Source organism: Polypterus senegalus, chromosome 8 (assembly GCF_016835505.1).
Source record: "Polypterus senegalus isolate Bchr_013 chromosome 8, ASM1683550v1, whole genome shotgun sequence".
Classification (NCBI taxonomy): Eukaryota; Metazoa; Chordata; class Cladistia; order Polypteriformes; family Polypteridae; genus Polypterus; species Polypterus senegalus.
This window is the reverse complement of record NC_053161.1, coordinates 2,281,069-2,305,000: the sequence shown is the minus strand read 5'-3', so window position 1 is coordinate 2,305,000 and position 23,932 is coordinate 2,281,069. Positions and strand designations below refer to the sequence as shown.

At 42.3% G+C, this 23,932-nt stretch overlaps 1 protein-coding gene across 1 annotated transcript in view; it reads left to right on the top strand.

Annotated features, from left to right (window-relative positions):
• Positions 1-19,542, top strand: part of sars2 (seryl-tRNA synthetase 2, mitochondrial) — a 55,079-nt gene extending 35,537 nt beyond the window's left edge. The window contains exons 4-16 of the mRNA XM_039760604.1: positions 3,475-3,615; positions 3,867-3,921; positions 4,251-4,314; positions 4,696-4,801; positions 13,763-13,810; positions 13,913-14,021; positions 14,661-14,706; positions 17,896-17,983; positions 18,111-18,223; positions 18,648-18,741; positions 18,872-18,964; positions 19,054-19,119; positions 19,197-19,542. Coding sequence (XP_039616538.1) covers positions 3,475-3,615; positions 3,867-3,921; positions 4,251-4,314; positions 4,696-4,801; positions 13,763-13,810; positions 13,913-14,021; positions 14,661-14,706; positions 17,896-17,983; positions 18,111-18,223; positions 18,648-18,741; positions 18,872-18,964; positions 19,054-19,119; positions 19,197-19,328 — 1,155 coding nt within the window. The 3' untranslated portion in view covers positions 19,329-19,542. The remainder of the gene's footprint in view (positions 1-3,474; positions 3,616-3,866; positions 3,922-4,250; positions 4,315-4,695; positions 4,802-13,762; positions 13,811-13,912; positions 14,022-14,660; positions 14,707-17,895; positions 17,984-18,110; positions 18,224-18,647; positions 18,742-18,871; positions 18,965-19,053; positions 19,120-19,196) is intronic.
• The last annotated feature ends 4,390 nt before the right edge of the window (positions 19,543-23,932 follow it).

The following is a 23,932-nucleotide window of genomic DNA, read 5'->3' as shown; positions in this document are numbered from 1 at the left end:
ACCCTCCATGAGCAGATACTTGTCCTGCTGATGGGTTATGGACCTTCTATGGCCCTCTCCAGCTCTCCTAGAGTAACTGCTTGTCTCCTAGAATCTCCTCCATGCCCTTGAGACTGTGCAGGGAGACACAGCAAACCTTCTGGCAATGACACGTATTGATGTGCCATCCTGGAGAAGTTGGACTACCTGTGCAACCTCTGTAGGGTCCAGGTATCGCCTCATGCTACCAGTAGTGACACTGACTGTAGCCAAATGCAAAACTAGTGAAAAAAACAGTCAGAAAAGATGAGAAGGGAAAAATGTCAGTGGCCTCCACCTGTTAAACCATTCGTGTTTTGGGGGTCATCTCATTGTTGCCCCTCTAGTGCATCTGTTGTTAATTTCATTAACACCACAGCAGCTGAAACTGATTAACAACCCCCTCTGCTACTTAACTGACCAGATTAATATCCCATAAGTTTCATTGACTTTATGCTATACTCTGATTAAAAAGTGTTCCTTTAATTCTTTTGAGCAGTATATATATGTGTTAACATATGTGTCGGTATGGGCTCCCCTAGCATATCCCTGAGCTGCATGAAGGTTGTTTTATAGCCCGCGCTGAGTGTGAGGGAGTTGCGTGAAAATGACATCAGAGTTGGAGATGCGTGCGGGAAAATATTTCCAAGTACACGCTGCTGCTGAGGGGACAGCTGAATTTCAACGAGAGGCTGGATATGATGCAACCGGTCATCAAAACAAAAGGTAAGCATGTAAAACATTTGAAATTCCTCTGCTCATCAGATAGGTCCTCTGTTACAAAGATATCTTTGCCCCGTGGAATTCAGTTGTCCCTTCTGCAGGCACACTAAGGTGTGATTTGTCACCGATCTCCTTGTGTTTGTGCATCTTTGCATGCTGTTTGTCTTTTGATTTAACGCATACACCATGCAAAATACCAGCCTGTCCTTCAGTAAACATGTGCGAGCAGTCGTCTGCCCACTGTTTCATCATACACAGCGATGTGATGAAGTCTGTATTTTAAGGTTGAAAGTGTATTATTGTCATTTTACCAGGGTGCTCAGTGATTGACAGGAGACAGCAAACGTTGTTAAAATGGTATCGAAAAATTGCACTTTGTTAGTTATTACTTCACTCGTTTTGGCATGCGCACAATATGTTCTGTTACTAATAATTTCTTCAACGGGAACTCATCAACAAAAAAACCTGGAAAATGATTTAGTAAAAATAATATTAATAATTATAATTAATGATTAATTGCTTGACATCCAATAACTCTGTACAAAGACATTTTAAAATAAATGTACTAATCCACTTTCACTCCATACGTGCAGCCTCTGGGGGGGAAAAAAAATTCAACAGGAAAGGCGTTGTGAAATTCAAATTTAACCTCTGTCATATCAGTGATTAGAAACGTGTGAATAAAATAGTTAAGTTCCATGAAAAAAAAAAATCCCTTGCCTGTCATGACCACCCCTTTAAATTGTGGGAGGGTCTCATATTTCAAAAGGGAAACAAATGTAATTGCTAATACTGTGCATTTTTTTATTTTTATTTTATGCACTTTGAGATGTGAGCAAAATGGGGTTTTTTTTATTTCAAAAGTGGGGAAAAAAGTTTTGCTACTACTTCAGATTCTGTTCAGTTATAGCTTTTTGTTGTTTTTTTTAATACATTTTTGATGTGCCTGTATCAGATTTTTAAAAGGGACGCAATGAATATAAACATTACTTGTTTTTAAATACATTCATTTCTGTAAAAATTTAAAATTTGTCATTACCTGCTGGCTTACCGCCTGCTGAAAATGCCTGGCCCAGCTAAATTTCTTGGTGTGAAAATCTGGCACAATTGAAATTGTAATTGAATAGCCCTGGTCTAAGCTATCGGCAGCACTGAGCTATATGATTTCCCATTTCTGAGTGAGCTTGTTTTTCACCAAAGTGGACCCCCGATCGTACCGGTGCCACCAAGGGTGCAGTTTGAAATTTCTGCTAGTGGGTCATCAATGAATTTTAAAATGGCAAAACTGGGTCGCAGGACCATAAAAGGTTGAGAAACACTGGTAAGGAAGCATGCATAAGAATTAGCCATTTGGAGTGGCGCCAATCAAAACAAACCTTAAAGGGCCCTCCAAGAGTCAGAAAACATAAGAAAAATAAATAATAATGAGGAAAGATGTATTACAACAGCTGGTTTTGGCAATTTCTAGAACATTACCCTGTTTTCCTATGGTCCTCAGCCAGCTGTAAATTTGTGCAAGACTTTATAAAATGTGACATAGAACAAAATAAGAAAATGGTTAAAAATAATGCAGACCCAAGTTTAATCATGGTGAGGAAAAATAAGTCGTGGGATATGTAAAAGCTCTTGATATTCTAACAGTCATGAGTATATTTGGATGAAGACTAGCAGTGAAATTGTCAGTGCCACAGGGACATAAGTTTAAGGCCAGATATACTGCTAACAGCTATGCCAAGAGTTTAACTCTTGACATGTGAGCATGGAACTTAAGGCAAGGTAGCTGTGTTACAGGCTGAGAAGCTGGCTGACTACCTGCCATATATGCGTTGAGGCTCATGGAAAAAATGGGTATGTATGATGATGATGTGTGTGATAATGAAGATACATAATACATCACTGCTGAATCACCCATTCTCATGCTCCTGGTCTCCAGAATAGTGTGGACATATACTCACAAGTTGTTAGTGAATGTAGAATTTGACATGGATTTTAAGAGTGGCAAATGACTGCCAGAGTATATTTAAAACAGTGGTGTATCCAGAGCTGCTGTTCTTGGCTACTGGCTTGACGGTTAAAAGGCCATGCACAAGACTATTGAGCACACCACTATAATTCTATTCCTAAACAAAAATGCATAACATCATTTTTAGTAATGTAATGAGACAGTCTTTGACATAGTTTCACATAAAAAACACATTCATTTACATGTAATGCTAAAAAGCTTGATAGGTTTATCCTTGCATTATATTATGCTGTTAGGCATGGTGTTGCCTTTTAATGGTTAATGCTTATAAATTGAGCAAAGGGGGTTTTAAATTGATTAAGAAAGACAGGACTATTGACCAACAAATGAGAGAGGTGGGTCACAATAAGCCTTAGAAATGTAATTTGTATGAAGTGCTGTCCCTTGTATAGCTAGATTGATTTTTTAAACATTATCTATACATATGTCTATACGATAGTTGTGATTTGGACATGATCTAAAATTAATGGAATAAAATCCATAATAGTTGAGTATCTTAAAGTGATATTTGAACTTAAACCTGTACATGCTGAATTGGGAAAAAATCACAGATGGGCTGATGCCAAGATATTGAGCTCCAAGAAATAATTTACTTTGTTCCTACTTGGCCCTTTAATGACTGTAAAATCAATCTTGTAATTAACACACATATTTAATAATAAAAAAAAAAACACTTAAGTTTTATTTATTTATTATTTATTTACTTCCAGCTTCCTGAATACCAACAGCTGCTTATGGATGGTAGGAAAGTCCGCCAGCAACTGAATGAGTTATACCCTCAAGAGAGTGAACTGGACCAGCGGTTTTACCTAAAAGCTTTGAAATTGCCTAACTCTACACATCCTGACGTGGTAAGCACACACCACATGCTCTAATAAGCACTGTTTTAATGATCCTTAAAACAGTAATTAACCCTATTTTACACTTTAACTGTGTGACTCCAGTTCTTCCAAAAAGCAGACCAAAAAAAAAAAAAAAAACTGAAACATAATTGGATACTGTAGCATTGTAAACCTAGCATATCGTCTCACTTGAGTTATTGTTTGCTACAGATGAATTAGCTGTAAGGAACTGTACAGTGATGGCCGTGTCTCTGTTTCAGCCAGTTGGAGATGAGAGCCAAGCACGGGTTCTGGAATTGGTTGGGCAAAAGCCAGGTAAAGGACCAAGTGGAATGTTGACTGTTAAAACTTACTGCTGTACCATACTAGACACAGATGCAGTTTAGAAAGTCAGTTTCTGATATTATTCCAAAAACAGAAGAATTGTAATTACATTGTTTGTCTTAACATTATTCTGCTTATAAATAACTAGAGTGTAATTTTATTTAATTTTGCAAGAAGGTTTTTTAAATGTTTTAAATGGACCATTGATTTAAAACAACGTACAGTACATGCTTGTAAGTGTCAAAGTGTTGTAAAAATCTTGTGCTGACACAGTGGCAGAGTACTAATTTTGCCAAATTGTGTCTTTTTTTCTTTAACAGACTTTGACTTCACAATTAGAGGCCATTTGGAGATTGGTGAGCACTTGGACATCATAAGACAAAGGTTAGGGATTAAGTAAAAAGAGAAAAAGTTGCCAGGCAGTTTTTATTTTTAAACTATACCACATTTTGAGATACTTCATTTTAGTTAGTCTTGCAGTCTCCAAGTTTGCATGCTCCAACCTTTTAACTGTGCTGTTTACATGATCCCTGGGTATGGTTCCAGCCTGTTAGATAGCTCCTGGCAGTGTACAGCTGTAATTGTTTCCAGTATAAAACTTTGATGAGCATTTTGTTTCTGGCAGATAATTCCATGGCAATTTGCCCAAGTAAAACCTTTTTAAGAGTGGTGGAACAGACGTACTGTTGTCACACAGTGTGGTTACTCCATCACTTAAATGCTCCATTACTCTTTATTAACCTTTAACAATATCCCCATCTCTAGGCGCCTGGCTCATGTTTCTGGTCACAGGTCTTACTATCTGCGAGGTGCTGGGGCCCAGTTGCAGTTTGCACTTAGCCAGTTTGTATTCCAAAAGCTTCTTACAAAGGTATGTTATCATGTTGACTAGAATGCCCTCAAATTATAGTTTATTGACTATTGAGTTTGATGTTTTATATCTCCACAGTGTGTGTAGTCTTTTAGATATAGAACTGCCTCCCAAAGTATGCTGGTTTGTTATGTGTAGCTGTTTGAATCCATGCTGTTCCATAACTGCATATAATACAGTAATTGCATTTAATACAAAGAACTGTACTATGTATAGATATTGATATGGATTGTACTGTGTTTTTTTTTTTCTTCTTTCCAACACATCCCATAGGCTGTCTAAGTAGAGCTCTTATAGTAGAATGTGTGTGTGTGTGTTGACAGATATCAATTTTTAACATTACTATTGTTTGTCACAGTGGAAAGTAAAGTAGAAACGAACTGGAAGGTACATTGGAGATCAAAAGCCTTAGTAGAGAAAGAAGATTCACACACCTCCCAACAATGAAACGCTCATCTGAAATATATAGGATTCTGCATATAAAGCATACTTCTTAGTTATGCACTTAACTCTAGTTTAAAGAGTCAAGTGGTGCACAATGTACATTGTCTTTCGGTTCAGTAGTTCTACTTGCCAGGACTTAACTAAGAATCTTTTTGTCCTTATCAAGTCCTACAATAATATATGTTTTTTGTATTATTTATTCAACAACAAATAAGCAGGCTAGCAGAAGACATCTTTTTAAAGAGGTAATTAGTGGCTTTCTGCAACTAGATCTCTGATGTTTTCCGAGAAATAGTTGTTAATACTTGTCATATGCAGAGGGTTATAAGGCAATTGAAAATATTTCTGAGCTTTCAGCCCCTGCCAGGGGCTTTCATCAGAGGATAATGCTTAGAATTACAAGAATCAAAGGCAATATATAGCAAAAAGTACGTGGGGGTGGGTGGCGGGGGGCAGAACCCCCATCCCACCTGGTACTCGCTTTCTTATCACCACAAGGTATCTGAAGGTGCAGCATGCATCCTGGCCAAGTCAGGCATCAGAATAGCACACAAACCCACGAACAATCTGCGCACCGCCCTCTTTTAATGCTAAAAACAAGAAATTGACAGCCAAAACACAGTTTGTAGCATTTCATGCAGTTCTTGCCCAGTGGTATACATAGGACAAACATCAAAAAGAATCACAACACGTATACATGAACATCACAATGCCGTCAGAAGAAAGGACTCACGATCACTGATCTATATGCATAGTAAATCAACAGGACATATATTTAACTGGGACATTGTACAAGTAAGATTTAAGGCCAGTACTAAAAGTGCCAGAGAGCTGGCTGAATCTTGGCTATCAAACGAGAAGGCCATCAACAGACATTTGGACATAAACCCAGCATATGCAAACTTAAGAAGAACATGTTTATAATAAATAAAACTTTACAACCAATACCCCACCCCCACGTAATTTTTGCTATATATTGCCTTTGATTCTTGTAAGTCTAAGCATTATCCTCTGGTGAATGCCCCTGGCAGGGGCTGAAAGCTCAGGAATAAAAACTACTTGTTTTTATTATACTACTTACTGTTACGCAATTCATTTTCTCCCCTTGTGGCTCTCCAGCTGCAAATATGCAAACCGTATCACAGACCTTCTCTTCCACATAATATATATAATATTTTGCTGCTCGCGCAGTGTAGCCTCCCTCGGGAGGCTCCCGGCAGCAAGCGGTTTCACTGCCCACCCACCACACACGGCTGCCCCATTCGTTCTCGGTGGGTGGCTGGTAATGCTGCAAATGGTGACCCGGTTGTGGCTGAACGGAGACCATTGAGGGTGAACGGGGCGGCAGGGGGTGGCATTGTAGTTTGCATCGGATGACTGCCTGTTGAATGGGAGCGATTCACTACCCGCCTTTGGCCGCACCGTGTTCGTTCTCGGTGGGCGGCCGCTGCAGGCAGAATACTGCAGTGGAGGTGACTGTGTGGTGGGCTGGTGATGAACCGCCTGTCACTGCCCCCATTCATTCTCAATAGCAAGCCTGCTTGTACTGTTACATACATAGCAGGAAGTTGCCTCTTGTCAGTATATCAGACGTGTTGACAACTGGTGCCTCCCCGCTACGATAGCGTGTACAGTGCTGTGCAGAAGAGGTAGTCTTAACCTTTTGTCTTCACCCTTCATGTCTCTGAAACACGAAAGTGATGCAAGTGCTGGTGATACAGTAAAGAAAAGAAAAACCATCACCTTTTGAAAATAAAGTATAAATAATCAAAAGGTCAGAGAGAGGTGAAACTCCATCATTCATTGGCAGAGCACTTGGTTACAGTTAACAATAGCATTTATCAAAATAACTAGACATTAAGCCCATTACAATAACGGGCGCTAGAGCACTAGTGCATAAACATTAGTAGGAACTTAATTTTTTTTTTGTCAAAAATATTTGTGCAAGAAGCCTAAAGTAAAATAATAATCAAAATAAAATAGAAACGTATATGACAATACAGTAAGTATAATTAATATTGAAACTTGGTAACAATCTGTAATACACAATATCTGAAGAAGATATTTAGGAAAAATTTTCGAATTTTTTTACCTCATGAAATGTTTCTATAAAATTTCATTATAGACAACATTTCTTGTAAATATTCTGTCTGAGTTTGGCAACAGTTTGCCTTGTTCAGGACCATCTACAACCTTGACAACAACATCTGGAAAACTTCTAACTCTTGATAATGCAACATATAACTGACCGTGGCTGAATACTGGTTCTGGCAAGTAAATGCCAACTTTTTCTAAGGTTTGCTTTTCTGAGTCTTTCTCTTTTTGCGTTTTTCTGATGCTCATTTTCTTTTTCTTCAATCGATCTATTTGCTCATTTTTCTTTGTCTTTCAGCCTTTCTTTTGTTGATGTTTACTTGTTGAGCTGACCGTTCTTCTAGGAGATGTTGCTTATATAGGATTTGATTGTCTGTGTCTTTTGTCCTACTTGACGTGTCCTTTTTTTTTTTTGGGTGGCATGTTGTTAGTAGATACGTCCGCAGTATTGTCTCTTACAGTAATACTGGCTTGTATGTGGCTGTAATTTGCGTCACTGTATTGTGTGCCTTTAATTTTCTCTCGCAGTAATACTGGTTTGTATTTCCATAAAATGCCTGTAATTTTCTCTGACGGTAATACTGGCTTTGATGTTCATAATATGACTTTCATTCCCTGTCACAACAGTGGGCAATCAGCAGAGTGTCCCCAGCAACTGATGTAATTCGTGGCGTGTAGCTGATAATCGTGCCTGTGGCGTCTCCCCAGCAAGTACTGTGCAGTTCCCCAGCAAGTATTTTAATCTGTGGTGGTGTGCAGCCGATTACTGTATGTGTGGCGTCTCCCCAACAATGGATTTTATGTGCGCGGTCGCAACTACCCAATCAGCACTCTCCCCAGCAATGATCTCCTTTATTTGCTTATCATGCATGGCCGCGGCTAGGCCATTCACTGTGTGCCCAGCTTCCAGTGTGTGTGCTTTATTTGCTTATCATGCGTGGCCAGAGCTAGGCCATTCACTGTGTACCCAGCTTCCAGTGTGTTTGTGTCCACGGTGCCGTGCACATGGGCGGGGCATGGTGCGATGCACGGCGCGGCCCCGCACATGCGCACTTCACCAGAAGACACACACACACGGACACCTGGAAGCACACAGGGGTTTTATTAAAGAGGATGTACCTGTTCCGACTTACATACAAATTCAACTTAAGTACAAACCTACAGCCCTCATACATAACCCGGGGACTGCCTGTAATATATATATTATATTATATTATATATACACACACACATACTGCTCAAAAAATGAAAGGATCACTTTTTAATCAAAGTATAGCATCAGGTCAGTGAAACTTCTGGGCTATTGATCTGGTCAGTTAAGTAGCAGAGGGGGTTGTTATTCAGTTTCAGCTGCTTTGGTGTTAATGAAATTAACAACAGGTGCACTAGAGGGGCAACAATGAGACTACCCCCAAAACAGGAATGGTTTAACAGGTGGAGGCCACTGACATTTTTCCCTCCTCATCTTTTTTGACTGTTTTTCACTAGTTTTGCATTTGGCTACGGTCAGTGTTACTACTGGTAGCATGAGGCAATACCTGGACCCTACAGAGGTTGCACATCTAGTCCATCTTCTCCAGGATGGCACATCAATATGTGCCATTGCCAGAAGGTTTGCTGTGTCTCCCAGCATAGTCTCATGGGCATGGAGGACATTCGAGGAGAACTGGACAGGGCCGTAAAAAGTCCTTAACCCATCAGCAGGACCGGTATCTGCTCCTTTGGGCAAGGAGGAACAGGATGAGCACTGCCAGAGCCCTGCAAAATGACCTCCAGCAGGCCACTGGTGTAAATGTCTCTGACCAAACAATCAGAAACAGACTTCATGAGGGTGGCCTGAGGGCCCAGAGTACTCAAGCGGGCCCTATACTCGCAGCCCGGCATCGTGGAGCTCGATTGCTATAGAATACCAGAATTGGCAGGTCCACCACTGGCACCTTGTGCTTTTCACAGATGAGAGCAGGTTCATCCTGAGCACATGTAACAGACGTGAAAGGGTCTGGAGAAGCCATGGAGAATGTAACATCGTTCAGCATGACCGGTTTGGTGGTGGGTCAGTGATGGCCTGGGGAGGCATATCCATGGAGGGACACACAGACCTTTCTTTACAGGCTAGACAACAGCCCCATGACTGCCATTACGTATCGGGATGAAATCCTTGGACCCATTGTCAGACCCTAGGCTGGTGCAGTGGGTCCTGGGTTCCTGCTGGTGCAGGACAATGCCTGGCCTCATGTGGTGAGAGTATGCAGGCAGTTCCTGGAGGATGAAGGAATTGATACCACTGATTGGCCCCCACGCTTGCCTGACCTAAATCCAATATAACATCTCTGGGATATTGTTTCAGTCCCTCCGATGCTGCCAGGTTGCACCTCAGACTCTCCAGGAGCTCAGTGATGCCCTGGTCCAGATCTGGGAAGAGATCCCCCAGGACACCATCCGTCGTCTCATTAGAAGCATGCCCCGACGTTGTCAGGTATGCATGCAAACATGTGGGGGCCATACAAATTACTGAGAATTTCAGCAAAATGAACTAGCCTGCCGCATCATTTTTTCACTTTGATATTTGAGGTGTCTTTGAATTCAGCCCTATGTAAGATCATAATTTTCACTTCCATCAAACGATGTGGCATCCTTTCGTTCCTAACACATTACCCAGTCCATATCAGTATAGATATCCAGCATGATTTTTTTTCCCCATTTAGATCTGATGTGTTTTCAAAGTGTTCCTTTAATTTTTTGAGCAGTTTACATATATATATATATATATATATATATATATATATATATATATATATATATATATATATATATATATATATATATATATATATATATATATATATATATATATATATATATATATATATATATATATATATATACACTGTATATATGAAAGGCAGTAGACAAGAAAAAGGTTTGGGGATGTGGCCACCCTGTATACTGAAAAATCAGCAAAATAAAAGAAGCACGTCTTTATGGAACTGAACTGAACTAACAAAACAAGTCTGTTCTATAAATATGGTGGCTAGGAGGAAGAGGTAGAGCAAGAGAGGATCAGTTGAGAGTGCCAATACCCCAGTCTGGCTGATAAATAACACTATTTGAGCCTGTAAACTCTTCCCCCATGAGCATGTGTGTGACTGTATACTGGATGTCTTCCACGGCTCCACCCGCATAGTAATGAAACAGGATTTGAAAAAAAAAATGTAATTTGTATTGAGAAGAATCTCTTGGCCAAAAATGTAAAAAGTTGGCAAGGACTCTCTGGTCAAGCAGAAGGTAAGTATGCTCGTGTTCAGCTCTGATGGGAGCGTTTTCCCCGTGTGGGGAGAAAGAGCACAGGGCCATGATATCTCTCTCAATGAGCAGCTGCCCTCTAAACCACACGTAGCTGTGATCTCTCACTCAAAAACGTCAAACGTTACTCTTTAACATTCTCTAGAAGATGATGTCTGCTGCACAAACTGGTATCGCCAGCTAAGCAGAGGCAAGGTACGCTGCAACACGTTGCGAGAGGTAGAGTGACTCGAATGGAGGCTTTTGCGTGAGTGAGGATGGCCCCACCCAGGTCACTTCTCCTGAGGTCCGGCCTCTCCCTCCCCTTGGCCTGCAGCCTGTCTCTTGGATTCAGGCAAATAAATCGGTGCCGTAACAAAACTCTGATACTTGGCATAACTGGAGAAGTCACAAAATCAACTGGAATGTTCAAGCAAATTATAGAGAAAAAAAAACAAATCTAAATCCATTAAGTGGTTCTCTCTTAGACAGACAGACAGACAGACAGATGTATAGAGCATTCAAGTCAGTTGTCAGTCTTAATAGCAGAGAACATAGCAGGAAATCCATTAACCACATGATTTTGAAAGAAATAAAGAAGCAAAAAGCTATACAGTATTTCAAGATCTCTAGGCCCTTGTCAGTATGTTATGTTACTATTACCATCAGATAAAGCCTGAGAAAGTTTGGCTTTCATGAAAGGAAAGCCTGGAGAAAGCTCTTTTTCTTCAAAAAGAACATGACACTAAATTTTAGGATTGTAAATCTGTAACTGAGTAAATCTCAAGGCTTTTGGAGCAGTGCCTCTGGATAGATAAGGCCAAAATGAAGTTGTTTAGTTATTATGCACAGCCATATAATTTTATGGAAACCAAATACAGTGAATCACCATTATGCTACCCATGTAACAAGGTGGATGTGATTTAAAGTTGTAGAATACCAGAGTGTTCTAGAAGAAAATTGGAGGCTAACAATCCAAGGATGATTATTATTATTATTGTTTATATTCATTATTATTATTATTTATCATGCACCAGGGCAATGAACTTAAGTATAACCAGCAGATCAACAACTAAATGGCTAAAACAGAAAAGAAGCAAAGTTTTGGGATGGACAAATGAAAGTCTAGATTTTAATCCTGTTAAGAGACTTGAATGTTAATACACTGTGTGCACAATTATTAAGCAAGCTGTATTTTTGAGGATTCATTTTAATATGGAACAAATACAGTGCTATCAATCAATCCAAAATGTTAATAAACCTGTAACTTGAATGTTTTACAAAGGAAATGTGTGTGTGAACATGCTCGGGGGAATACATATGTATGCACAATTATTAGGCAACTATTAGTATGCAGAATTATTATGCAACTAAAATTTTCCCATCTCACTTGTTTGTTTTCATCTGTTAAAGTGAGAATAATAAACAACTCAAAATTTACAAATAAACATTTCTGACGTTTAAAAAAAAAAAAAAATCGGTGACCAATATAGCCATCCTTCTTTTCAATAACAGTCATAAGCCTTCCATTCATGGAGTCTGTCAGTTTCTTGATCTGTTGTCAACTTTTTGTGCAGCAGCAACCACAGTCTCTCCCAGACACTGTTCAGAGAGGTATTCTCTTTTCCTTCCCTGTAAATCTGCCGTTTAAGAAGGGCTTTATGTCAGGTGAGGAAGGGGGGGCATGTCATTTTTCATTTATCTTTAAGGCCTTTACTGGCTAGCCATGCAGTGGAGTAATTCGATGCATGTAATGGAGCATTGTCCTGCATAAAAATCATGGTCTTCTAGAAAGATGCATACTTTTTCTTTTACCACTGCTTGAATAATGTGTCTTTGTCTTCTAAAAACTGGCAGTAGGTTTGAGAGTTGATTTTGAGTCCATCTCATACCTGAAAAGGTCCAACTAGCTCATCTTTAATAATACCAGACCATACCAGTACCCCACCTTCATCTTACTGGTGTCTGAGTCGAAGTGGAGCTCTATGCCTGTTACTGATCCAGTCATGGGCCCATCCATCTGCTCCGTCAAGAGTCCATCTCATCTCATCAGTCCATAACACCTTTGAAAAATCTGTCTTTAGATATTTCTTGGCCCAGTCTTGACGTTTTAACTTGTGTTCAGTGGTGGTTAGGTTTCAGCCTTCCTTTCCTTGGCCATATCTCTGAGCACTGAATACCTTGTACTTCTGGACACTCCATATAGGTTGCAGTTCTGGAATATGACACCACTGGAGGATAATGGCTTCCTGGTAACTTCATGTTTGATTCTTCTCAAATCTTTGGCAGTTAATTTGTCTTTTTTTTCCCCCCCAAACACATTTCTTGTGGACCTGTTGACTATTTGCAACAAAACGTTTGATGGTTCTGTGATCACGCCCCAATATCTGAGCAATTTCAAGAGTGCTGAATCCCCCTGAAAGACTTTTTATAATTTTTGACCTTTTAGTGTCAGTTAAATCTTTTTTGGCCCATTTTGCTAGAGGAAAACAAGCTGCCTAATAATTCTGCACACCTTGATATAGAGTGTTGACCTCCTTAGGCCACACCCCCCCTCATTGCACAAATACACATCACCTGATATGCTTAAATCCAATAACTATTCAAGTTTGTACAGCTTAGAGTCGGAATACATAAATAAAAATGATAATATGGTCAAAATACTCACTTGCCTAATAATTGTGCACACAATGTAAATGTCCTTAAACATTAATAACCCAAATAAGTGCTTTAAGGAGAAATGGATTGGAATTCCCCTAATGTGATGCAAGAGAGTGGAACTCGTACAGAAAACATTTGCTATTCATTGTTTGTGCTAAAGGTGTTTCTACAAAGCTGCTGAATCATCTAGTTTTTCACAAATGGCCTCTGCATCTTGCCTTATGTTTTTCTCACTAAATCATGACAAAATAGTGTATGAGTTGGTTTCTCAGCTGATGATATTTTAACTTTAGGGTTTAGTGAAGACTTTATCATGGTCATGTTTTAACAAATTGAAACATAACTAGACTATATAGGAAAAGATATGTGAAGAAACTTTTCTGAGTTATAGTTTGACTATCCTTTTTCCTGAAAAACATAAACAAAGCACTTTAGCCACCATTGTATCCTACTATTACTAATAGAGCTTTCTTTACCTAGGGATTTATTCCAATGACTGTTCCAGACATGTTGAAGGGTGCAGTCTTTGTAAGTATATCACTGAATTGAAATCTCATTTCTCAGTTGAGCTTGGGCCCTGATGTGCCACTAAGGGATTCTTCTTTTTTGCTTTCGTTTTCTGTTTCATAGGAAGGCTGTGGAATGCAGCCAAATGCTCAAGCTTCCCAGGTGTATCGACTAGACCCTTCAAGATTTCCAGATTTCAGCTTGGCTGGTACTAGTGAGGTTGGAATTGCAGGTAAATGTTCATGATCAGGCATTTCATATTTCCTGTATTTCCTGTATGTAGTCATTACATCCCTAGTGCGACAAATCTGTTATTGAGCAAAATGTTTGTTTTTTTCTTCTGTTTCCTCTTAATATTAGACACATTAATAGTCTTCCTTATTTACTTACTACCACACCATCCTTCTCAGTAGATCAGTTGTTGTCCTCTTCACCGATGTTAGAGAAGAAGGGTCTACAATATGTATCACTCTTTAAAATTCAGGAAGAGAAAGTAGGTAGTACCCCTTCATAATAGGTATCAACGTTTATAGTTTTACAAGTTTTTTTTATATGTAAATCCTATATTCATATAATCTGTAAGTGTCTCTTATTTTGCCATATGATCTAAAAACAATGTTACTAAGACATACATTTATTTTTTTCTCCAGCTTTTGGAGTTTTTTTTGTTTTTTCTGTCCACCCTGGCCATCGGACCTTACTCTTATTCTATGTTAATTAATGTTGACTTATGTTTATCTTTTATTGTGTCTTCTATTACTCTATTCATTTTGTAAAGCACTTTGAGCTACATTTTTTTTGTATGAATATGTGCTATATAAATAAATGTTGATTGATTGATTGATTGATACATGGATCTTTGTACTTTTAGGTTATTTTATGGATCATGCAGTCCGCCTCAATGACTTGCCCATCAGGTAGGACTGTTCTTTGATTTAACAAGATGCACAGTTTAAAATAAACGAAGATTTAGGAGTGTGGACGTGGCCCGGACACAGACAGGCAGACATGTTGTTTTTCCACCACCACACATTTATTTACAATATTTACAATGGGTTTAGTGCACAAGCCCCAAGTCCCCAAAGTCCTGGCCAACACACACTGCCTTCTTCGGGCCACCTCCACACTCTCCTTTCTGCTTCCACCCGACTCCAGCCTCAAATGAAGGGAGGCGGCCCCTTTTATCCACACCCGGATGTGCTCCAGGTGCTCTCTGGCAATCACCCGACACACCCCAGTGTGGCGGAAGTGCCGGCTGTTCTCCCGGAAGCTCTCCGGGTGTCCCTGCTACTCTTTCCCCCAGCACTTCCTGGTGTGGCTGAAGTGCTGAGGTCCAGGGTTCCCAAGGCATTGGGACACCCCCTGGCGGTGACCACGGGCCCCTATTGGGTTGGGCTTCCAAGCCCTCTACCCGTGGCCCCCAAAGCAACCAGGGTGGCGGCCCCCACGTGATCCAGGGCGGGCGTAGACCCTCTTCCGGTCCTTCAAGGCATCCCAGCCAGGTCGTCGCCCATGGCATCCCTGACAGTGCCCCACAGCCAGCGAAGAGCATTCGGGAGGAGCAACACGTCCTGCGAGGGCAGCTTACCCCCGAAGCGGGTCCTACTCCTGGGCAACCGAGGTCCAGCCCTGTTCTCCCAACAGGCATAGGGGTGGAGACGCCACCTGGACACCACCACTTGGTGTCCTCCTGTGCCTCGCACAGGCTGCGCTCCCCCCTCTTAACGGCACCCCGGGCCCCTCCTTCGCACCCCTCCAAGGTTTTCGTGCCCCTTTGGTTGAAGCCACTCGCCCCTTCGTAGCCTTCACCAGCTGTGGCGGCACCCCCACGCCAGCAGAGAGTCCTCCCATCAGACGGCCCGTCTCCTGAGTGCAGGTTCCCAACGAAGTGGGTCCTACTGCTCGTCCAGGGTCTGGTCCTGCAAAAAATAGAAAGACGGGGGCAGAGCCGCTGCCTGGACACCCTTCTCTGGCGTCCCCTTGTGCCACGCACTGGCAGCACCCCTCCCCCTCTGACCGGCACCCCAACACTTGCCTGTTCGGCACCCCCTCCGTGGGTTCCGTGTCCCTCCTGTCGGTGGAATAGACGAGACCGCCTGCGGTCCTTTTCCACTGACCTCATGGGTTACCTCTGCCCCCGCAGAGGACGGCCAGCACTCGAACGGGTGCTCCCAGCACCACGTCCCATCCTATCGGAGGAACCGGCATTCACCCCTCGATTCCTCCTGTCGCTCTGGGACGCCCTGATGGTCTGAGTCTCCTTATTGCAGAGAAAGAGACTCCTTCCCTTCTGCGTCCCTGTAGAGCGGCGTGAGACTGCTGCCAACTCGGGGCGGAGGGCGCTAGGACCTGGGACACTCAACAGCCCGTGTCCTGCCAGCCCTCTCGCTGTCTCTCCCCTCATCGCGCGCACAGCCTCCGGCACCGCATCCACTGTCGGAGGACTGCTTACTTGATGCTGATCGTTGGTATCACAGCCATTTTCAGCAGACCCTCCTTCATGCTGTACAGGGACAGCTGTACTCACCTTCCCCGCCGTACACCCCCTTCTGAAGAATCCAGCGTCGCGCCGTCTTATCACTGCCAGTAGCTCTTCGAATGACGCGACTGCCTTCATCTCCAGTACTCGCAACTCTGCCCGGAGGGCACGTAGCACCTGTGACAAACGCTGCTCCGCGGGCTGAAGGAACGCCTCCAGCTCCGACAGAGCAGCCGGCAAAGACAGGAAGTTAACCGATGCGGAGCTTACCTGTCCGTCAGCCCCAGACGCCGGCAACTTCCTGTGGGCCTCTTCCTCCGGCCCAATCGGGTCTCCCCCGGCACGTGATGGACATTCCTTCGTCCCACCTCTCTCCAGTCATTGGCGGGCACGCAAGACACACCATCCAATCGCGTGCCTGACATGGGGAGGGACTTCTGGTCCGCGGCCATTTTGGCTCCCCTCCTGCGGCGGCAACATGCTTGGTTGCAGCCTCTCTGTTTTTCATGCTGCAGCAGCTCCTTTTCCACGACTCCCGCAGGCGCCGCCACGCCGTCGAAGCCCCGGCGACCAGCATGCATCTGTCTGCCACTGACGCGGATCTGGGCAGTCCCTGCCTGCAAGAAAGAACACACGCCGGGGCCGGCTGCCAATAAGCAGGGAACTCAACTCCCGGGTCCCGTCTAACCGAGGTGACGTCCTCGGCATGGGCGCCTCCAGCAACGGCGCGCCCACAGGAGCCTGCTGCAGCCCCGCTCCACACGCCGTCGATCCGCCTCAGGGGAAAACAGCTCTCCTGCGGACCCCTGGCGGTCCGTAGGGTACTTTTCCCCAGTGGGGCTGTGTGCACACCGCTCCTGCGGCACGTGGGTGGGGTCCCCTGCTGAGCCGGGCCGTCCACAACAAGATTTTGAATGCCATGTCCCCATCTTGCACCAGATGGAGCATCCTGCCAACTACGCCAGATGTGGACGTGGCCAGGACACAGACAGGCAGACATGTTGTTTTACCACCACCACACGTTTATTTACAATATTTACAATGGGTTTAGTGCACAAGGCCCAAGTCCCGAAAGTCCTGGCCAACACACTGCCGCCTTCTTCTTTGGGCCGCCTCCACACTCTCCTCTGCTTCGTCCTGCTTCCACCCGACTCCAGCCTCGAATGAAGGGAGACAGCCCCTTTTATCCATACCCGGATGTGCTCCAGGTGCTCTCTGGCAATCACCCGCCGACGTGCCCCAGTGTGGCGGAAGTGCCGGCTGTTCTCCCGGAAGCTGTCCGGGTGTCCCTGCTTCTCTTCCCCCCCAGCACTTCCTGGTGTGGTGGAAGTGCTGAGGTCCAGGGTTCCCAAGGCATTGGGGTGCCCCCTGGCGGTGACCACGGGCCCCTACAGGGTTGGGCTTCCAAGCCCCTCTACCCGTGGCCCCCAAAGCAACCAGGGTGGCAGCCCCCACGTGATTCAGGGCGGGCATTGACCCTCTTCCGGTCCTTCAAGGCGTCCCGGCCTGGTCGACGCCCCTGGCATCCCTGACAAGGAGATTGTGTTGATAATAAGAAAAGGCTAAATTGTTGTGGTAGACGTTAAAACGTGATAAGCAACCTACTCTGTAATATTCTTTATTTGAGGACTGTATGCAGCAGTACATGCTACAGAGCTGAAACTGACACTGGTAGAGAGCCTTGGGGCCTGTACAGGGTGCACCATTTCACCAAGGTAAGACAGGCTTAAGCTATTGACTATGTAATGGCACAGTACAAAAAAGGTGCAGCAAGGCTAGTAGCCTAGAAATAGTTTGTCCTGCAGCTAGGAAACTTAAATTGTTTAATATTTTATTTTTCAGCTGGAAATGTTTGCCGTTACCGCTAATGAAACTGGTCAAGAGAGTGCCCAGCTCCTGGCTGAGTTTGTGTCTATTCAAAAGGAGATCTTCACTGAACTTGGTCTTCACTTTAGGTTGGTGTTATTTAGTTTTACCACATTACCCTCTAATGTGTCCACTGCCTATCTGCGAACCTTCAGCAAAGCAGATAAGTTTTTGTGTTGATTGTGCCAGGTTGCTCTGTATCAATTCAGTTTTCATATATTTTTAATATTTCTGTTATGATTCATGCACACTTAAGTAGTCCTTAGTTGTTTTAATATTAAAGACAGAATGATTAAAACAGTTGGAAATGTTTAATGTTACTTTTGGCTGTAATTTGCACAATCTGCAAGTTTCCTTTGGCACACGGTAACCTTGACCTTCCAGTTTTACTGAAACTGCAAAAAGAACCTTCAATAAATACGATAAGGAATAATCACATGCTAAATTGTCCAAAATACATACATCTGTGGAGGTGTGTATGGTAAGTATTCCATTATTGTTTTGTTATTTCAGGGTACTGGACATGCCAACTCAGGAGCTTGGTGCCCCTGCCCACAGAAAATTTGACATTGAAGCTTGGATGCCAGGGAGAGGAAATTTTGGAGAGGTCAGTGAGGAACTGGACTTTTAGAGTATGATTATGAAATTATAAATATTATACAGGTTCTGTGCTTTGCTGGGTGTTGATGGGACGCTTTGGCGGTTTGTGCACATTACTAACATTGCTTTTATCCTAGATTTCCAGTGCTTCCAATTGCACAGACTACCAGAGTCGCCGGCTGCACATCATGTATGAGGACCATTCTGATGAGCTGCACTTTGCACACACGGTATGGGTTTTATCATGTCCACTTAGAGATTCTGTATGTTGATATTTTTTGCTTCTACTCATCATGCTAACTAGCATGTTCAATCATAGGTGAATGGTACTGCCTGTGCAATCCCAAGGATGTTAATTGCAATATTGGAAACTTACCAGTGTAAGGTAAGTTGATTTTGAGCTCCATGGACTCCTTTCTGTTGAGTGAAAAGTTAAACCATCTGTACTCTTTTTCATTCCAGGATGGAAGTGTCCGTGTACCTCAGGTACTGCAGTCTTTAATGGGCACAGACTTCATTGAAAGGCCCAAATATAACCCTCTGAAATATATTGGACCAAACCAACACCATAGAAACCTGATAAAGGGAAGGTAAAACCTGCCTTTGTTGAACTGGAATGGATCTAACCAATAAGAACAACAGAAATTGCAAGATGCAAGTTGAACCTGGATAACATTATTGGGGTATTCTTACTTTCTATAGTGGCTGTCACAAAGGTGTATGATCACAATGAATGTGTTCGAACGTTCATCTCTTCCTTCTGTCAGGTTTATCTCCTTGGTTTTCTATTAAAGGATTTACAGCTTTAGTCAGTCTGTGACTTTATATTAGAATGACCATTCATGTCTGACATTTGAGGGTAAATTGCAAGCCCCACACACAACAAGCTTATAAAAGTGATAAAAAAAAAAATTGTGTTCCAGAACGAGTGTGATATTCCTATAAGCTGACCCTTCTTGCACATCTGAAGCAGGTGTGTCTCTATGGAATGCCCTGCAGCTTCTAATTTGTTGCAGAGTCTCCAGCTGCCATCTGGAATGTTTAATGGTAGCTATTGTTTCCTACACAAAAGAGGGAGTGATCTTCATCACTCATACAAGATCAGGCTGCCACCAGCTGTTTCCATGATGTCATTCACTCACATGTTTCATTTTGAGCCTCCCCCATACTGTTTTCTTGCTTTGTCGAGGTCACAGCTCAAAAATACTGTATGATGGGCAAGTATTGTAGCACCTTGGACAGAGCTTTTGCTTAGCTAGAGAAATTACCACTGGGTATAGAGCTCTTCTTCTGAGGACATCTGTTTATTTTTCACACACCGTGAAACACCATAGTAGAGCAGGAATAGCTAGAATATCCTTGGACTTGAGATCAGCCTTTTTTCTCATTGTTTTGTCCCCCAAGCCAGGCGCAAGTTAGTCTTCACACAAGTACTGGGTATCCTTAACATTAGAGTAAGTTCTGATTTGGAGATCTATTAAATGCAGGTGAACCCCACTAGACACAATGGGATCTGCAAAATTAGCTAATAGCTATCTGCACAATAATCAATTTATGCACTTGGCAGTAGTAAAAAGTGGCATGTTCAAAAACGTAACCATTGAGCCACAACTGGCTGTGATTTAATTCCATGTAATCTTGCCTAAGTCATCAATATCATCAAAAGTGGAAAGAAAATTCAAGTCAAAAGAGGACATACTGTATGTAGAAGCAGCAACCACCAGAAAGCTAGCATAACCCATGCCTGGCCTTGCATACTGAGCCCAGAAGGAGAAACCAGATAGTTAGATCAGTTTGCATACCCACCCACCGCACCCTTTAAACCTTTCTTTCTGAGTGGGAACACCAGAATGAGAGTGGAAATGCTTTTACTTTACAAATTATGCTTGAGAAAATTGAGACTGAAATATTATAAAGACTACTATATTTCCCCAAAATTGAAATTAATTATGATTCAAGTATGTAATAGATTACTTTTTGGAGAAGGTTTTAGTTGTGGCTTAGTGAAGAGCCTAATCTGGGCATTTTCAAACAACATCCTAAATCTTTTTAGTTGAGTTCATAATGGGGGACCTGGTAGCCCACTCAGTGGGTGTAATGTTATGAGCACTCTCCTAATATGGCTATAAGTATTGCCTCGAATTAATATTCCACTATTAATGTTACATTCAAAGGGGAGGAGGATGACTGCAGCTGTATATATGCTGTTCTGGTGTCGTGTGCTGTAGATCTCCAAACTTAGGATGACATGTGTCTCTTCAGTTATGGTTTCTGTAGGAGTCTTTTGCCCAATCCTTCTGCATCTCAGTATCCTCAATGAAAGTTTTTTGAAACTGGACATATGGTTTACAGTGCACTTTTGGACTTTGGGAGGTGGTACCCTGTCATTCTGAGATGTTTCCAATTGAATTGTATGGAATATATCCACTGTGCAATGTGAATAACTGAGGGAAGCACACATCCAGACCTGAGCCAAGACCATGTACATTTTTGGCAATGTATTTTTTAACATATGTTAAATAGCAATTGACTCTTTCGAGGCGGATGTTGGCATGTCATAACGACACTTCGAAGTGCCGGCTGCTACACAAATGCGTTTGGCTTTACAATCAGCTGGGGACCAGTCAGCTGATGTTGGTGCATCACTTTCATTTTCCATTTCCAGATCACTTGCATAGAAATCGAAAGTCCAATAAGTCAAAGAGTCCAATTTAGCAATAATACACAAAATGTCATTTGGAGCATTTCACTTTGCATATTTGCTTCACTCTCTCGCCAGATTCACCTTGAACTCCGGTTGAAAAAATAAATATTCCGCTCTCAAAGAGTTAAATATTACAGATCAAGCACTTCACAAATCTGTTCTATAAAATAGTAATTGTCATAATACTGTCTTCATGACATTAACCTACTCTCCTGCTTTTTTAATGTGGTATCAACAAAGACATGGCTACTTTAGGGAAAGACTACCAGAGAGGCACTGATTCACGTTTCAGAATGGCAGACATCCCATGTTCACTCTAAAGTTCTGACCTCCTCCAAATATTGCCAGCTGTTGATACAATGCCTTTGTCAACATTCTGGATATGATCTGTTGAGGAAAAGGTGCACAACTCAACTTCAGTTAAGGATTTGTGTTGACAAGGGCCAAGCTCTCCTCCATAACTTGCATGATGATTTGATCACGTAGTGCTTATTAGATCATTTACAAAGGTCCCAATCAACATTTTTCGCTTTTGAGGACTTAAGTTGCAAATAAGGTACCAGTTCAGAAAGTACAGCATTCGTTTTCACCATTGTATTAAAGTTTCCACGTGTCACAAAATGCCACAAACCTGTTTAAAATCGGTTCACTGTGTTTGGGAGTCCAAAATCAGAACCATGTAGAAATCTCAATATTTCAACACCCCCAGACGCTCAGAGCCTGCAACCTTAACTACCAATCAGGATCTTTCAAAAAATAAATTTAAAAATAACTGCTGGTAACTTTGGGGAGGAATGAAATCTAAGCCTGGGCTGAAGAAGACTGGTTTTACATCCTAAAAAGAACCAGTATACCTGGAGGAGAAACATGGCCGTGGGCTACCCCTACCAGTTGAAGATAAAGTGTCCCAACACCACACCTAATGCCTTTGTTAACCCCACTTGCATGCCCAAGCATTTCTTTCCTTTTAACACACGCACACCTGCTGCTAGTGCAGTTTCAAAATGATAACACGGACAAGTGGAAGACACCGAGGCAATGTCAGTGAACAATGGCTGGTAGGCTCAACAGTCAGGAACATACTATAAATGGATATTGAAAAGGAGGATCAGAACATAGAATAGGTCAAAAAGCCATGAGAATAAAGCTAGGCAAAAAATAGAGTCCCCAATGAAATCTCAAAATGGCTCAAAGTAGCAGTTGAATCAATCGTAAAGTGAGAGTATAAATTGGAGAATTGGGACAGAAGCAGATCTCGGGCGGGGACACAATAACATTCATTTGAGGAACCTGGAAAACATTCTAGTCGTGTGCAGGGCATTCCAGCTCCATCAAACCATGAAGTGTCATCTTGAATCCCACATTCTGACAAAGGCTTTCAAGGAAACAACCCAGATTAAAGAAGTATTTTAATTTAGCAAACCTGCTTTTTTCCCCCCATTACAGAACACTGAAAATGTAGTGTGCACTCATGGTAGGAACCAATTCTGGACAGGCACCCTAATGTACACAATGACAACAGACAAATTCAGAGTCGCCCTCATGTATAATTTTTAGAGTAACTACTTAGACAGGGAGAACACTCATACCGCACACTGACATTTAACTGCTCGAACCTGAACCTATAGCTCTGCTGCTGAACTACCACTCTATCCAGATGCTAGTTTCTATTAAATTAACTTTAATGGCATGTCAGAGGATTTTGAAGACCTGAATTAGATGTCCTAGTCTTCAATGTTTGACACTAAAAAGGGTTGATTCCCTTGGCTGAGCAAAGCAGGACAGGTCCTTCAGTACTAACTCCTTATGTGCCTTTTTTATTTACTTCTGCAAACCATCTGACTACTGAGAACGTCACCTCAATATAAAACATCCAGAATTTGTTTCTTATGAGTGAGAATCTTGCCATTTTCCTTTTTTTAAGAGTTCCTTTCACTTGTACATATTCCTTTGCACTTACAGTTTCACTAAACTGCATCCTTGTCCAATTTTTCAGAATTGCCCAGGTCTTTCAGAACAGCTTTTGGTGCCACCTTGGTATTTGCAGTGTTTCTTGTTTATGCACTACCTGTGTATATGAGTATGTGTCATCATTAGTACTAGGATGAAGAGTTGGTAAGGTGGCAGGTGGTTAGCTCTGTTGCTTCACAGATCTGTTGTCCTGGCCTCTGTCCATGTGGAGCTTGCATGTTCTTTACCTTGTCTTCATGGCATTTCCTCTGGGTACTGCAGTTTTCCTACCAAAGATCAGATTAATTGGTGACCCTTACAAAGTGTGTGGACTGATGTTTGACGTGTTTTTGTACTGTATGAAATATTTTTCAAGGGCTTGCCACCAGTAAAATCTCAGAATAACAGAGTGGACATAAAAAGAAAAACAAATGACATTGGCCCTGTATTGCTGCGAGTGAGGGTGCCATGTAAGATCATTCCCACCTGATGCCCAGTGCTGTCAGGACAGGCTCTGGCCCACAGCGACCAATTACGAGCTACA